The sequence below is a fragment of the Numida meleagris genome, chromosome 9 (assembly GCF_002078875.1).
Source record: "Numida meleagris isolate 19003 breed g44 Domestic line chromosome 9, NumMel1.0, whole genome shotgun sequence".
Classification (NCBI taxonomy): domain Eukaryota; kingdom Metazoa; phylum Chordata; class Aves; order Galliformes; family Numididae; genus Numida; species Numida meleagris.
Genome location: NC_034417.1, coordinates 13,788,593 through 13,806,153, shown reverse-complemented (window position 1 = coordinate 13,806,153; position 17,561 = coordinate 13,788,593). Strand labels below are relative to the sequence as shown.

The 17,561-nt window shown below is 46.9% G+C and overlaps 1 protein-coding gene across 7 annotated transcripts in view; it reads left to right on the top strand.

Moving 5' to 3' along the window:
* AKAP13 (A-kinase anchoring protein 13) overlaps nucleotides 210-17,561 on the top strand; it is a 197,250-nt gene continuing 179,898 nt past the window's right edge. For all 7 annotated transcript variants that reach the window (XM_021407540.1, XM_021407539.1, XM_021407535.1 and 4 more), the window contains exon 1: nucleotides 210-415. In XM_021407540.1, the coding sequence (XP_021263215.1) occupies nucleotides 215-415 (201 nt within the window). In that variant the 5' untranslated portion in view covers nucleotides 210-214. The remainder of the gene's footprint in view (nucleotides 416-17,561) is intronic.

Sequence of the window (17,561 nt, the reverse complement as noted above, 5' to 3'; positions counted from 1 at the left end):
GCCAGGTGTCCCCCAGGTGCCGGACCCTTCGCCCCCAGCGTGGCTCCCAAAACGAGGACTGGCGAGCAGCGCCACAAACTCAGGAGCGAGAACCGATGCCCGCTCACAGCCGCCGCTTCCCAGCCCGGCCCCGGCCCCTGCCCCCAAACTCCCCGCCCGCTGCTCGGGGGCGGCCCCGCTCCGCGGCGGCTCGCGGCGGCTCTGGGACCGGCGCATGCGGGCTGGCGGCGGGCGCGGCGGCGGTGCTCAGGTTGCAGCCGCAGCCCCCGGCCCTCCTTCCTGCCCGCCTCCCCGGGCGGAGAGCACCCGGCCCGGCCGCCTCTTTCCCCCCCTCCCTCCCCTCGTCCCCTTCCCTCTCCCTTCCCTTCCCTCCCGGCCCCGCTGCCAGGGGCGAAGCCGCCCGCCGGGCCCCGCGGTGAGTGCTCGTCCCGCCGGAGTTTAGCGAAGGGCCGGCGTGGGGGGAAAGTTTTGGGGGGCGGCTGAAGCGGAAGGGGGGGCCCTTCCCGGGGTATCTCCGGCGGAAGGGGGCTGCGGGGGGACCCCCTGCCCCTCCGCGAGGCTTCCACCCTTCCTCCTTCCCTTCCTCGGGGCTTTTCTCCTCACAACTTCGCGTCCTTCTGCTTCCTTTCATTTCTTTCTCGTTCTTCGCTTTTTCTTCCTCGAGTTTGGGTCCGTTTCCTCGCGCGGCGCTGCTCTCTCCGCCGCTATTGTCTGCGGGCGGCGGCGCGCGGCTCTCCCCCCGGCGGTACCGCACGGCCCCGAGCTCCGGGGGCACGGAGCGGGACGAGCTCGGCCGGGGGCCGGGACTTCACACCCGTGCACACGTATGTGCATACATACACACGTAGACGCGCAACGTGCCCGGAGCCCCGGGCTGGCCCCCAGCCTCCCTCCGCTTCCCCTCTATTCAAACCATTGATATGCTGATATAGGGGCGGGCGGGGGGAACCCTCGGGCTGCGCTGACGCAACTTTGTATCCGCGTTTGTTTGTTTCCTCGTTTATTTGTAGCCGAGTCTCTCGGTACCGAAATCTCCGCTTCGTGCCGGAGTCTCCCGAGCGACGCCCGCTGTTGGCTTTTCCCACCTTTGGGGCTGAAGCGTTTGGGGCTCTGAAGTTGCTGTTGCGAGGGTTATTGCCACGGGGCCTGGTTTGTGCCTTCGCGCTGCTGCTCCTTGATGTCCCTCTCAAATGAATTTACGCCGCTTTGGAAGCGATTGTGGGAATTCCTGGCCGAGGATTGGCAAAGTTCGGGCGTTTCTTAATCTGCAGATCGTCAGTTTATTAATCCGCTGTCCGTGTTTCGGAAGTCGTGGAAAGGAGCTGGGATTATTAGTGGGAGCGGCGTTGCTGAGCTCTGAAGGGGGCTCTGCCCGGTGACCTTCGCAGTCCTGGAGCTCCGGTGTGGAAAATGTGATTTCTGAAGTTTGTAAGGGCACATATTGTGCTGGCTCCGGTTGCTCAAGGGGTTGGGGCGCTGCGCTGGCAGTGGACAGCTGGGAGCCGCGCTGCTCCCTGCATCCCAGGCAGCCGTCAAACTTGAGGTGCTCATGGAGATATGCAATGCGGGAGAACTATGTCAAGCACGTAGAGCTCCCGAGCAAGCACTCAGACAGTTGCTCTGAGCTCTGCTCTTGTGCTGCCAGTTCTGGCTCACGCAGTCCCATTTTGGTTTTAAGGGGCCAAATGACATTATCTAGCTTTATGGTTTTTGTTTTTTTTTTTTTTTCCCAGGCCTCATAGCAGGGCATGGGCACGTTAAATGAGGTGATGATATCTGGCATGAGTTCAGACCTGTACATGTCTTGTGCATGTATGGCATGAGCGTAGTGCTGCCTGCCCTCTTGGTGCTGGCTGCCCTGGGGCTGCTGCTGGCAGAGCCTGGCTGTGGGGTTCTGCAGGGCGGACGGGTTCTGTAGGCAGCTCAATGACAGAGCTCCGTGGGGACACGCCATGCTGTGTCCTGGCATCCCAGCCCATGGCTTGCTCTGGTGGCCAAGGGATGCTTGGCATGGCCAAAGCAATGAGGGCAGGATGTGTTCAGACAACAGAGCTCAGCAGGAGTACTCCTGATGTACGGAGCCCCGCCAGGTAAATGGAGGCTTTTAACCATGGTGTGGGGGAACTGGGAGACCCAGGGTTATGCAGAACTCGCCGCTAATCTCCCAGTGGGATCTGCTCCTCACTAAGCTGTGTTCTGGTCCAGGCTACGCTCCTGTGCTAAGAGAAGGATTAAGTGCAGCTGAAGGAATCTGGTTATGCTTTCCAAAGCCTGAGGTAGGGCAGTGGGCGATAAATTATGCCAGAGGGAAAAAATGCTGGTAGGCTTATTGTGGTGTGCACTCTGCTGGTTACAGGGGCAGGGGCTGCTTTTGTGTAGTTCTCTGCTGGCATAGCTTTTAACAGAGCTGCTTAACAAAAGGCAATGTAAGTCACTGTGCCTGCTGCACCTATTTCTTTTCCACTCCGTATCCAGGGCACCAGGTATCAGCTTTCCCTGCCCGGTGTTTGGTGGTGTTCCACTTGCCTGTCAAACAGTCCTAGAAGCAGTGCTGTAGCTGGTTATCTCTGCCATCTATGTGAGTGCTATTAATGCTATTTCTATAGGGGTTCCCCACATGGGCAATAAATAGCCTGGAGTAAATTAAACCATGCAGCTGGTAAGTATGGAGAGCCTACTTGGGTTCGATGTTGCTGTAGTGCGGAATGAGGGTGAGGGAGTTAGGAACTGGGGTGAAAGGCTGGAAAGAAGCCATGTGCCCTCATAGACTGATCGTGGCCCTGTGTTTGTGAGTGAGATGGTGACTTCCAGCCAGAGGATAACGCGGGCATGCAGTGCAGGTGGAAAGCACTTGGTGCGCTCAGTGCTAAGTGCTGTCTGTTGTTTGCATGCACTGATCACCTATGGCATAAAGGTGATAGGTGCAGGTAGCTCTGCGTGTAGGTACAGTTCTGCTGTGGGGCTGCAGCTTGTACAAACCGCCCGGTTAGGGCTGGGGCATGCACCACCTGCATTGCCACTTCCAGGAAATGCACTTTTCTAAATCAAAGCTTGCTGGTAGCCTGCTAGATACCATCAGGTTTTTATGAACAACCAAAGTGTCTTTCCCTTCTTTCTTTCTTTCTTCTTTTTTTTTTTTTTCTTTTTCCCCTTGAAAACTGATGTCAGTAGTATTGAGGTGGGAGGGAGTCAGCCCTTCCTTGTACTCACAGAATGAACACTGAAACTGTGGTGCTGCAGCCTGGCAGTGCTGGTCTTAGTGGGCATGGTGGTGATGGGTTGATGGTTGGTCTGTGTGGTCTTAGTGGTCTATTCCAATCTTACTGATTGTATGAACAACAAAGCCACGGATGTGGCATGTTATCCTCTCTTTCCTTCTTTTTTTAAACCCGCCTTTCTCCCTTGCAAATGACCTTTATGCAGATGCAGAGCACATCACTCGGAGCTGGCTGCTTAGTTCCCTTGGTTAGCGATAAGGAAATATGTTGGCAGTGCTCCGGGGTAAGCTGCTACGCTGGGAACTTGGTGCTGCAGTCAGGCTGTATGGCTCTCTCTGAAAAACATACATCGATATATTTCTGTTCTGTTCCCTTTGTCACACAAGCGCGGTGACTTCTCCCTGAATGCCTCCAGGGCTGCACCCCTGGTGCTTTTCCAATGGCGAGGAAGGTGTCTGGCTGCAGTGCCTGTCCCTGTTTTACAGCATGGGTGATGACGATGATGAGAGATGTTACTGAGATAAGCCAGTGAGTTAGAAGTTAAGTTGTTTCCTTTTAAAATTCCTTAAGTCTACAATTTACTTCTGTGCAGACTGAGGATCAATGTCCTCTGCGAAAGTAAACCCTGACATTTTTTTATCATCTTTTTTTTTTTTTCTTCTTTATAACCATTTTAGGTACACTTACACATTGTTGAGGAAAAGGGTGTAATCGCAAATACTTTTAAGTAGTCATCCTAAAAAAGAATGCAGCGTGATAACTTGCTGAAAATAAACTTCGATTCTGTTGGAGCTGTACTTGACCTCGTGTTATGTCGTCACGTGTTCTAACAAGATTTTTGTATGTATTTAAAAGAAGAAACCTGAAAATCAGAAGCTGGAAAGTTTCTTGTGTGATTTTTATAGTGGGTGAGAGGAAGCTGAAATCTTTGCTGGAATGACCAGTTCCCACAGCCCAAGTGCTGAGCTGCACGAGTTCAGGACCTCTCAGATATTGGGCACGGGCCTGGAGGAAGTCTAAGAAGAAAATACCCCTCAAACCATGGTGTCCTGCATAGCTGCTCCTCTGTGGTGCTGTTTAAGTTGTCCAAGCACAGTCCTTGCAACTGATCCTTTGTTTCCTCCTGTACCTGTGACTTCAGGTATTTCGGTGCCTCTGAGTGGGAGGGGAAATAAAATGGGTGATGGATTCATTGAAATGAAGATGATGAATGCTGGTGAGACTTCTTGGTGTGTGTGATTTACAGCAATTGTCCTGGAGAAGAGCAGGATATGTGGCATTCGATGACGATGCTTAGGACCCTGTGCTGAGAGCCTACCTGATGTGCTGTGTTTCAATCCCAGCTGTGTCTGTGAGCTTTTTATCACCCGTGGCTAATGCAGATAGGAGCAGTAAGTTATGTTAAGACCTGTGACAGGCTCTGTAGCTTCATTTGAATTGTATCTGAGGTTTCTGGCAAAGTTACCTGGGAAAGTAAATCTCTTTCCCAATGTATCTCTGGCCCAGTGGTGTAGCTGCTGTGTAATTCTGAGTGCTACAGCTAATAAAACCATTGCAAACAAGCGCTTTGGCACGAAGAACTCCTTCAGACTCCTACCACTGACTCACCCTTGGTTTTTCCAGGAGCTAACACACCTGGCATGTGTCACGCAGATGCTGGCTCTTGCAGCTCTTCCTGCTGGCAGCCAAGGGGCTGCGAGCATCCCAGCATGGGCAATAGTAAGGAAGGGAAAATGGGGAATGGCAAGGCTTGGGTTTGCTGTAGTGAATGAGAAGGTCTCGTATGGGGACCGCTTGTTTTATAGAGTCATTTTCCTCCTGAGTTTCCTTTGGGATGCTGGAGCTTTTGGTCCCGTAATAGTCTTTGGACAATGGATGCTTGGATGGAGGAAGCAGGTGTTAAAGGAAGGGGGAAGTGAGCTTTCTGGGGGAAGGGGAGACAGGATGGCACAGCTTGGTGGTTGAACATGCAAGGGATAGGCCACACACAGCGCAGCATGCTTCCCAATTGCTGCTCCCCTCTGTGAGATCACGGCAAAACTGGGGCTTGCCTTCCTCAGGTGGCATCCCTCGGTGAGTCAGGCTTAGGCCGTGCACCTGAAGTTCTGGGTGATGAATCTCATTGTTTTTGTTCCATGCTACCATAAATCTGGACACCTGAAACTCTGCGTTTTGCACTCCAGGAGTGTTTTGCTTTTCTTCAAAAACAAACGACGGATGAATGAGTTTGTGTGACCTGGATGAAAACGGTTCCCGTAGCGCGATCCGAAGCTCCTTGAGTCGGTGCAGATATCGATCCTGGAGATGAAAGCAAAATGCTGCGGTTCACATGCTACGTAGCAGATGTTTTTGCATCCGTAGCCGAAAGACTTCCCACACGGGGAGCACCGACAGCGCTTTGCATGTCTCCGCCGGATCTGTGGCCCAGGCAGGAGCTTCCCTGGGCGAGGCTGTCAGTTTTTCCATTGCTGAGTGCTTTGCAGCTGCTCCACCCATTTTTATGATGAGTGATCACCGTCTGAGAGCACAGCCCTGCACGAGGCGGTGAGCAAACCTTTCGTTGCGTTGTATGTAAATGTTTGTGCTTTCTCATCTCCTAGCAGCTGCAGAGAAGGTGGGTTGTCTTAGCGGAGGGCTAGGTAGAGAAATGAACACTAAACTCCCTTTTTATGTACTGTTGCAAAGAGAAGTTTTGTGTAACCAGCATCCAGTTCACAAGCTCCGGGTGACTCCTTTGCATTTTTGTGTTGTGTGAGACAAAACATGACTGTTAGCTGCAGATTTTCTTGTATTAAGCAGTGCAGCCACCAACAGGAAAATAAATTGGTCTATCGTGGGGTTATGTTGTGCTGGCTTCAGTGCAAGGACCGGCCCCATCCAGCCCTTGTCTAATATGGGCTCAGCTCCGAGGCTGCTTCTCCCATATCCTGATGAATTTTAGAGTGAGTTTTTGGTTGCTGTCGCCTGATGCAGGGCGTAGAGGCTGAGGGTTTGAGTTGTAACTGGGTTAACAGTGCCCTTTTGTGTGCTCGAGTGGGCGTCTTGCTCAGCTTGTCTGGAAAGCACTGGGGGGAGTGGGGTGATGGGGAGACACTGGGGTGGTGTGGAATGGGGTGATGGCAAATCGTCACTCAGTCGACGTTTCGTGATTAAAGCAAAGCTTCAGTCCCAACTTTAATGAATTAAGCTAGAGAAAGAGCCAGCTCATTGCTCGAAGGGCTCGCGAGCTGGAACTGGGGATAATAAATGTGTTTGCATGGATGTTAAGAGGATTAATTGTTCGCAGTGTATATTGAAAGTAGGAAAATTGAAGTAGTACTCAAGAGGTAACCAGCATGCAGCTGGGTACGTACCGTTGTTTTTCCCACCTTCCTGTTGGATTATACTCAGCATTTGTCCATCTGTGAAATCCGTCCATGTTTGAGATTTTTCTCTGTTCTGGGTATTTTGCTCTTCACCCCTTCAGCTTGCTTATGGGCAGTAGTAGCCTTAAGCAGGTAAATGGTTCTCTCTTCAAGATGGGCTATCTGCTGAAGAGGTGTGCTGCAAGCTGTGGTGGGCTTCCTTCTGCAGCTGGAATGAGCTCTGTTTAAACTGCAGAGTGCTTAAGACCTCCCTGGTTTTTGCTTGATCAGATTAACTAGGATTTTGGCAGGACTTTGTGCTGCTTTTTCTTAGCCAGTCAACTTGCGTGTTGAGCCTTCTGTAACTTTCTTGCTTCGTAATCTCAAAGTTCAGAAGTCATCGGGCTGCTGGAGAATAAAGAGAGATCCTGTCCCAGCAGCAGTGAACCTACAGAATGCCCCCGCTTCGGTACGCCAACAGCAAGCTCTGAAACCATGGATAGATAGAATCCCACCGTTACTGTACAGCTGCATTGTCCAAAACGATGGAGTGTTTGAAAGGTGTAAAAATGATGAAGTGTTTCCAGTGAGTGTGCATCTATCAAGTCTCCCGTGCTCTGTGTGCAAGGCTTTTTTCTTTTTTTTTCCTAGAAACTAATTTGTGATACCTTTGCCAACTTTGACTAAAAATCCAGTCTTATCAGTGCTTCTGATATTAATTAAAAAAATACTGTTTGCATAAATAAATACCTGCGTGTATTTATGCCTTGGGCTTTTGCTATTGCAGTGCCAAGAGAAAACTTAGGCCTTTTGGAGGAAGCGTGCTTAAACTCTGCTTAAATTTTGTCTTCAGGAATGCTACAGCGCTTGGTGTTTGCTTTGAGGGAGCTCAACTGTTTGCTTTGTAAGGATTTCTTTTGGACTGTCTTAGCTGGTGCTGGCTGTGAGCCACCGGATAACTGGGGAATGAAGGAGGATGAGACTTAGGTCTGCGTCCATGGACCACCCTGAGCACTGGGAGCGGACTGGTGCTGGTCCTGGGCAGTAGGACACAGCTGGGCCAGGGATCAGGCCACGGCCACTGGTTTTGTTCACCTCCTTCAACTTTCTGTCAGCTCTCTCATTTCTGTTAGAGAACAAACCTGCCGTGCCCAGCCTGGAGAGGCTCTGATGCTGCCAGGAAATCGAATAACTCCTGATCTATTCTTAATTTCTTGTGTTTCCTGTGGTTATATTGTTTGTGTTACCAGCCCTAATATTTACATACCTTTCAGTGAGCTTTTTTTTTTTTTTTTTCTTCAGAAGATACTGCTTTGTTCCTATGCCTTGCAGAACAGGTTCTTCCATTTTTTTTTTTCTATTAAGCAAACAACTTACTTTCTCAAAGGAGTAGGAGGGGGGGGAAAAAAAGAACATTAGAGGAAACACCAAAGGGAGATATCTAAGAATAGAATTGTTTTTTGCTGATGATATGCTAAGACTCATTGTAAACTTGTATCTACCCTTCCAAATGTCCTTGGGCTTTTTGAGAGCTTTGTAAAACTTCCTGCCCTATCGGATGACGTGTTTGTGGGTGCTGTGTCTGAATAGCATTGACAGTTGGCATTTTGAATGTGAGGGTGCTTCTATCAAACAGCCTGTAAGAAGGAAGTTGTGCTTCCCAGTCAAACAGTGATGTGCCAGTCGGCGGGCTCTGCAGCGCTGATATTGAAAATCTGTGTTGGTGAATGGCGTCCTGCTGTATGGCTCTGGAACTTCGAATGCAGGCTTCTCCCGTGAAGTGAGGAAGACTTCACAAAGTATTCTGTTCCCCAAAGAAATACACATCAGCCTCTTCTTGCAGCTATCGTTCTTCGGTGCCCATTATCCCACTACTCTTCCAATACACATTTCCTTAAAAGAAACAAGGAGGAACGTAAGGATTTCTTTGCTTGTAGATCTCCCTGCCATGAAACAAAACCTATTTGCCTGTTGATGGCTGGGCAGCCTGTCTAGTTCTGCAATGAGATCCATAAATAGCATTAGGTTTGGGCGAGTGCTGCTCTGCTCTGAAAGACAAAACCTGTGTCTTGTAGGCTTCTACCCTAGAATGAAACAAGGGGAAATTTAAGAGTGGTAATATGAAAGGGTTTTGCTTTGCTCCCTCAACAAAGGGCACGGTGAGATGCTCCCCCACTGCTCTGCGTTCTCCTTTTTTCAGCTGCTGGTGGCATGATTATTGCTGGATGTAAAGAAATGTAAATAACACCAAGGTAGTGAACTCTGTTCGCAGCTCCTTGGAAGCATCCTTGAATGGAAACATCTGTCTGCGAGCCCTCTGTGGTGCACTCGCACAGCTGCACCGTTACGATGGGCTCTGGGCAGAGCCTTGCATGCAGCCCTGTCCTAGTGAGTCTCCTTGGCTTTTACATGTGAAAGCAGGTCCTGAGCAGGAGTGGGAGGGAAGGAAACTGTGCAGCTGCAGCAGCAAGCACAGAAAGGCGGGCAGGAAACCACCCTGCTAATGCACTCGGGGCTTTTTCTTGAGCCTGGTGTGGAAGAGCTTAGTAGCTCTTTGCTAAGTGGGCATTAAAAAAAAAAATGTCCAAGAAATGAAGCAAATAATGCAGGAAATACGTAATGAATGTTTCATGATTGGGAGAGATAGTAACTGGGGCTCAGAGCCCTGAGCTTGCTGCAGGATGTAAATACTGACACGGGTGGGTTCTGTGCACTGGTGGCATTGGCAGCTTTGACTTTGCATGCAGACTTTGTGCTCCGCTTGCTGCAGGTTTCCTGTGAGCTGTCAGCAGCACCATCAAAGCTTTCTGAGATTTTAAAACAGGTCAAAAATTTCCCTCTTACATTGCTTCAGTGCGAAGCAGGGCTGCATGGCTGGATTCCCTTGGTGGGGGGGGGGAGGGGGTCCGCTGGTTGAATTAAAGCAACTTGCTGTGATGTGTTTATGGAAATGTTTCTGTGTGGTTTTAAAAAACATCAGTGTTTTATTTGTTGTGTTTTTTTTCCGTTGTCAATACGTGAAATAGTGTTTCTCGAAGGGAGTCCTTAGTTGTGCTCGCCAGCAAGTAATTCAGCAATGTATCCAGTTTTGAAAGAAAAAAGAAAGCACGTTATTCATAACATAAATGACATCCTTGGAGTTAACTAAGATTAAAATTACAGTGAGGACCGACTAGCGAGGGTTCTGCTCTGCCTAACTTATAAGGCTGCATTGGAACCTGCAGTCAAATTTGAGCTGCCAATTCAGCTGCAATGCAAAATGCCTCCCTGACTCGATTGGAGTCAGCTAATCCCGAATTTGAAGTGAATTAGGGTGGGGTTTCTTTTCTTCTCATTGGGCAGATTTACCAAGAATTATTCTGATTTTTGTTTTCCCTTCTGAGTCATTTCTAAATCTAACGCAATCATTTCATAACGCAGAGGGGATTGCTTCTGCTGTCTCTCTAACGTCTCTTCAGGATTTCCAGCACTGTAAATAATTGCTCAAGGCAAAGGTACACTAATGTTATTTGATGAACAGGAAGTCTGCAAATAGCCGCGGAGTTTTGCCATAATTACATTTGCAGTGATGCAGGTGCTTGGTCTCACCCTGCTCAGGGAAATCAGCGCTCCAAATAGTGCCATGTGTCAGAGCGCACGAGCGGGGCAGCAGGTGGGTGTCTGAGGGAAAGTACAGCAGCAGAATTGAATTCAAGGGTTAAAAAACCAACCACTGCCCCCCTCTTAAAAAAAAAAAAAAAAAAGAAGAAAAACAAAAAGGATCTGTGAGTGATGCTGGATGCAGCAAGAGGGTACCCTGTTTTTTTTGGAGTTTTATGACCTTGTGTCATCGGGCTGTGAGTTTGTTTGGGAACATGCTGATGCTGGAGAGGGGATGATATGCAAACAGGACTATTCCCGTGGGTGATGATTATAGCCAAAATGGTCTTGGAGTAGTTTTGGGAGAATCTTGGCTCACGTTCATTGACTTGAACAATTGAGAGAGGACTGTGATGTGGAGTAGAAAGGAATGGGAAGAAAGGAGGCCGGCTGGGAGAGGAGGTGTGCGCAAGGTAGGTGGAGCACCACTCATCCTATTTCTTCCAAGTCCTTTTTCCGCCCTCTAGAAGCGGTCATTATTCCGTGTGGGCTTAGAGATTTGGAAGAAATTGGTCTGCATGTGAGGGGCGGAAAATTGCAGAGCTGTACAGAAACTTAGTGCAAAAGTTTGTAACTGAGGGTTGTACTGATGTCTTCACCTGACTTTGGCCTCAATGTCTTGGGAGACGTAGCGGAGCATTCATGGGATGGTATTGCATTCACCGTGCTAATGCTTAGCGCTGATTCTGAGCACTTCTCTCAGCTTGGGGCCTTCAGAGAATCATAGATTTGTTTGAGTTGGAAGGAACATTTAAAAGTCATTAGTCCAACTCCTTGTGATGAAGAGGGACACCTACAGCTCAGTCAGGGTGCTCAAAAGGAGCAGGTCATTCTTGAAGGGATGACTTCTCAGGAGTATGACTTCTTATTCTATTTAGAGAGAAATGGTGCTGCGTGTTCAGAAAGGGAGAAGTATAAATATTCCAAGTGTCTAGTCAGTCCCGCGGTTACAACTGTAATTATGAATGGCTCTCCCTGTGAGACACAGTGATAACTGCAGTGCTGCCTTGTTATAAATACGGCATCTTCTGTGCTATTGTTCAAAGACTCCTTTGGAAGCCTGATTTAATAGTTGAGCTGAGTGAATAATTCAAAAACTTTTTATCAAGTGCTTGTTTAAATTCTTAAATGAGCTCACCATAACCTTTTTATGCACCCCTCCTACATGTGTCATACAAGTATTAGAATAATTGAGTTTTACTAGCGTACATGTTTCTGTGAAGCAAATTTTCAGAGCTTGATGTATGACTGTTTATGGAAAGGGGAATGTTAAAATCTTGCACACCAGCATCTATGCCAGAAACTCTCACTTGCTTACTTAGGGGAAGGGAATAGGGGGCGCGGGACCCCCAGCTTCATTTGAGCACTCCCAGCTAGGCCCATCCATCAGACTGACTGGTATGCAACTTAAAAACTGAACGCGTAGTTGAGGGAACTCCAGTTGTATCTTTTTTTCCAGGCCTTTCTAAAACAGTAGCAGTACTTATTTTAAAATATTTGCTTTTTTTTCTGATAAGTACTATTTCTGACTTTTTTCTTCTCTCCCCTCTTTATATGAGAGCAAGCAACACATTTGAGCTGCATCTGCTTAGCATCACTGAATAGCTTAGCACAGAGAACACCCATGATCCTCTTTTGAGTTGGGTCTGCTCTGTCCTGAAGATATCACATCCATGAAGTCTTATTTTAACTGAAGCAAGATGAGTTGTTGCATCCAGATAACTACCAGTGACTATTGGTCTGCTGTGAGTTTTTTTTTTTTCCTATTATGAAAACTGTTGATTGAGGAACATCTACTCTATGCCTTTTTGTTTCCTGGTAGTGCAGTGAATACCAATGGTTCATCAGCTCCAAATTGCCGGTGGTGGCTCCTCAGACTTGAAAGCAAATGGAAAGGTTTGGGAGCACTTTTTTTTGCTTGTTTTTAATTAATTATTGGTACAACAAGGGTTGTTTCATGACAGGAAAGACCCAACAATCATACAAAACGTGCAGAACAAGCAGGCTGTGTCCCGTCATCCTATTACGACATTCCCACCATAGGCAACACCCTTTGTATTTTGATAAACTTGCCCTTATTAGTGGTGTTAAACTGCAAATTAAGTAATCTGTACAATTGCTTTTGCGCATTGTATATTTATAACAGGATATTGTTTCCTCAGACATGATGCAAAGAATGAGTGAAGATGGGTAAGCAATATTACTCCCATTTACTGTTTCGGGAACCCGAAACATAGCAGCTTTTTATGAAATTCCCTCTAAATCTGAGCATTTGCCAACTAAGCTGTTGTAGTTTATGATGGAATTTGCTGATTGCAACAGGCAATATCTCCAATGCGAGGAGAGTGAGTGCCAGCTCTTTGCCTTGAGTGATGCGTGCGGAGATGTAGGCTGGTGGCAGAACTGGAAGCAGCTGCTATCTCCTGGTTCCCTGCTCCCGTGCTTGGTCACCTTGTGTTTTATGTCTTTGCCCGTGTAGAAGTGTAATAAACATTTCATTATTTTTGCTTGCCTTAATCTCATTTAGCATTGTCAGAGGGAAAGCTGTTAACAACTTGACATCTATTTGGAATGGATGGAGTCATGAAGAATAGCACAGTTGGTTTCTTCTAAAGCTGCATGCTGTTTTCTGCTGTGGGTGTTTTGATTCTTGTTTATTTTGCAAGCTATTTTGAAGAAGAATAGTCTGGGAGAGAGGAAGGAAGAGGAAGGCTTTACCCTTGCAACCATCATTGTTAGCCCTGACTTTTGGTAGAAGTTTGCTTCTTTGGCCTGACCTTTCAAAACTTGAGAAATGTGGTTTTGTTTGTATTTCCATCTTTTTACATTTTAAAACAATTGTAACTATACTATACCAGATTGTTTGAACGTTAAGAGGGGGAATGTTTTTCAGTGTCCTGATGGAGTTTCCAGGCAGCTTTTCATTAGCCAAGTACTATACCAGGCTCTTGGCGGTGAGGTTTGCTTGCTTAGCTCAGAGAATCTGCAAAGCAACTGTTTAAAATTGCTGACACATGTTAAGTAATGTGGAAATCGCCATCCTACTCCACTGAGGTCTGAGTGCTCATGACTGCAACACGAACAGGATCTGACCCTGAAAATTACACGTGAACTGTCTTAATCTGGAGAGCATTTCCTAGACAGTGTCTTCCCTCCTACTCTGGGTGGTTTATCCAGTCGGCCTTGAGTATTGTTTGAGTTTTCTTTTATTAATTTAATGTTTTTACTTGTTCCTCTCCTAGAAATATCCCATTCTACCTTGTTTGTGTATTTTTGAATTATTCAACCACGTGTGTATTTAGTAATACTAAATTAAAAAAAAAAAGTACAAATCTCAATTCTGTATTTGAATATCAAGAGGAGCCATGTTGCCAGTCGGCAGCACTGGGCCTGCCATGGGCCTGCCACAGGCCTACCACGATCCATGACGTTGGGGCTGATCCATATCACCACAGCAGCGTGGAGAAAATACACAGCAGCCTCAGGACCTGAAAAATTCTGAGAGTGAGTTCTGAGATTGAGTGCACCCTCAGCAAGTTTGCGAATGACACAAAGCTGGGTGGTGCAGCTGACATGACAGGGGGAAGGGATGCTGCCATCCAGAGGGACCTGGACAGTTTTGAAAAATGGGCCCACGTGAGCTTAATGAGGTTCAACAAGGCCAAGTACAAGGTAGTGTGCTTGGGTTGGGGCAGTCCCTTCCAACCCAAGCCATTCTGTGATAATTCTAGCAATAATGCTATTGGTATAATGCTTATTATTAAAGAAAACTGTTGTATTCTACCTCTGCCCTGCAAACTTTTGCTGTTTTGCTTTGGAGCAGCTGTAATCAGCCTGTGCAGCTTCCCTTCCTTCTGTTGTGAATAAATCCGACCACCTTATCTTCTGCATCGGAAAGTCTTCCCTGTTTAACAGGCTCTCTAGGAGCACATATAAAAGGGGCTTTCACTAGCTAACAGGAAGCAAAATGAATAGAGGAACTTTTGATAATGGCCTGTCTGTCTGAGCACAGGATCAGCCCAACGAAATTGTACCAGATTGGTGAATGATAGTGCTTCAGCTGGGGCCAGAATTATGAGTTTTTAATCTCGAAACAAGCAAAGACTTTTTCCTCTTAAATAGTCATCAGCTCCCTCTTTGATTTGGGGCCTGCAGTCATCCATACTCAGCCGGTTGTTTTTTGCTGTTGTTGTTGAAGTCTGGTTTCATGAGCCTTAACAAGCCTTGGGTGAACTTTTGTGCAGCAGCGATTGCGAGGAGGCCTGCTAGTGCCCTCGTACTCCTGCTGATGCTGCCAGTAACTGTCCTGTGTTTTTGAGCAGTCTGCTTTTTATTCCCATGATAAGTTCTTGCACTGCAGCTTGGCTAATTGCTCTAGGCCTGGCTTGTCTGCTGCATAGCACCAGTTCAATCGCAAGCCGACGTTTGAGGAGTTGCACTGGTATAATACTGGCAACACCAGTGGAAAATGTCCTGTTGTTTCTGATATGCTTGCTGCTTTGAGGAGCAGCTTTTTGTCACAAGTTGCTGTCTGAAATGCAGTGTGATTCGGAATGGATTCCTTTTTCTTATACCAATTGAATGAGAGTTTTATCCTGCTTACTAAAATATTGCACTTTTCTGTGTTGTTTCAGACTCTTTTTCTTGGATTTGAGTAGTAGAAAACTCTCGAATGTTGTCTTTTCTTAGGTAAATGAAGCAAGACCTTTTTATGGGTCCTTTTTTAGAATCACTTCCCCTATCTAAATTCTTGTGCATGTTGTGTTGTAATTGAGAGCTGCTGACCAGCTGCACTGCGTGTGCTGTGGTTAAGGCTAGAAGGATGTAGTAAGCAAAAGTAGGATAATGCCTGTAGTATGACAAGAGGACCTCATTTATTAATTTAATCAGATGAAGTGGACTTGGTGCAGAGTAATGAAATACAGCTTTCATCTGTGTATTACTGCACGATATTATCGATTTATAAAAGCTTATTTTTCCAAGAGTTTCTCTGCTTTAATTTTTTTTTTTTTGCCTTTTTTGGATGTCTGCTTTGTTGGCATTGCTTAATATCATATTGTTAGGAAATGAAAGCATGCTACTTTTTCTCCATCCCTTTTTCTTCCCTTATTCCCTCAACAGTTCTTGGAAAGAATTTTTGACATGGAAGACAAATCATAGTATGCTCAAGATATGCGTGTTAATTCATCTATTTTGTCTGTAAGAATGGGAGAAATCAAATACCATCCCTGCACGTTTCCGTATTCTCAAACCCATCTACAGCTCTGAAATGCTGTAGCCAGGCTGTCTGGTGGCAAACAGGCTTTCTGAGGGCTGATGGCAAGCACACGTTCTTGTTTATTTGTGAATACCGTTGCAAACCTTGCTGCTGCACTTTTAAGTAACGGAGGATATGAGCTCACCTCCAGCCCAGCAGTGGTGCGCATGATGAGAAGGGCCAACAGAGAGCTGCTGTGCCTAAAGGTACCGTTTTCCTTCTTGTGATGCAGGGATGATGTTGTTGACCCCTGATGCGAGGCAACAAGTTTGCACGTAGATATGCAGCTTATTTGGCGTGTTAGCTGGAGCTGCTTGTGATCCTGGATGAGGCCAAACAGTGGCTGCAGTCATCAGAGGGGAATAGAGCATCCTAGCGTCTGTGCTTACAACTACAGATGATCTGCTGCTCTTTGTGAAGTGTCTGTGTAAGGGTTTTCTTTTCTCTGTTTTGTGCCCCTGGGCCCAGGGCTGTACCCACCCCCTCTCCCTTCTGATCCCCTTCTGGGGCATGGTCAGCTTGGAAGCTGCTGGCCGCTGTCCTTTGAGATACGGGCCTCAATGAAGTAAAGTTAATCCAGTCTCGAATAAGACCTTTGCTTCAGTCTGCTTCTCCCTGGTGTTTGTGCCTCCTCAGATTGGTCCTGCAGAGCAGGAGAGCCGTTAGGCAGCAGCTTTAAATCCAGCAGATGAGCAGAGCCTTTTAACTTTGTATATTAGACACATCTATGAATATGTGCAGAGCTAGCTAATAAATAACCCGGGGAATGGTAGTTAAGAGGAAAGGACATAATTAATCCTGTCGTGTACTCGGCTTTAAAGTTGAGTCCAGAGCGGTAATGCGTTATGCTAGAAAGGTAAACACTGTCATCGTTCAGCAACGAAATGCGCATGAGGCTGACACTGTTTTCCTCCCTTTGATTTAATAATTTTTTCTTTGCACCGGCTGTAATATCTGAGATGTTCCTTGATACAGTGGAAGTGTGGTGAAGCCCTACTTTCCGAAGGGTCGTTATTCCTCAATTTTAATTCAGTTTTGTACGAGTGCTGCTCTGCTGACACAGACCGTGTGCTGTTCCAGAAGGCTCTGACCGCGTGTGCTGTGGGCAGGGTGCTCAGCTGTCATTCCTGCAGCGCCGGAGGGAATCGGTTTTATCAGGTGATCCTTTTTCAACTCGCCACGCTGCTGTGTTTGACCCAGGTCAAAGACACATATCGTATAGAAGAAAAAAAATCCCTTTGTGGAAATGCTGTTAAGAAGCTGTTGTTTCTGGTTTTTTTTTTTTCCTTTTTCTACTCCTTTTTCCCCCACCCCTGTACTAGAGTGTAGGGATAAAGACTGATTGCAGTAAATATAACTTTACATGGCCCTTCAAGCTCAACATTTGTTGTTGTGTAGAGAGGGGAAGAGGTTAAGGGAGAATCCTTGACTTTTTAATTTTTGCTTAAAACATGTGAAGTTGTCATCAGATTGATGTGTTTGTTAGCAAGGTAGCTGTCGTGGTAAGAAGTTGCATAAAGCAAGATGGTTCTCCTGCTATTGAGCACAACCAGTGCAACACCTGATGAGAGTCAGTGGCCGACTCCTTAACAAAAGTGAAGGATGCCTGTTGCTCATAGAGAGATTCTCAATGGAAGACCATAGAGTCATTAACATTGGAAAACAGCACTAAGATCATCTTGTCCAACCATCAGCCCACCCCCACCATGCCCACTGACCATGTCCCTCAGTGCCACCTCGTGTGTTCTGAGCTCTCTGTGTCTCCCTAACAAACTGTACCACTCAGAACTTTTTCTTCTGCTGCTGTTCCCACCACTGTCAGTTTAAAAGGGCCTGGTAATAAAGCAATGTTGTAAATTATTTCTGTGCTCCATCAGGGTTCTTCTGATTCCAGAAAGCTTGCAAAACTCTCAGGAATGTGGAGAGGAAAGGGAGTCCTTCCTTGGTACGAATCCAAAAGACGCTGCATGTTGTCAGCTTGCACAAGCTTTCTTTCCTCAAAGTATGAAATATTTTTTTCTTTTAAATTGTTTGTTGAGAAGTGAGGTTCTGATAGAAAATTGATCACCCGTGGTGGATGGCATGAAGCATGCTGACTGGAGC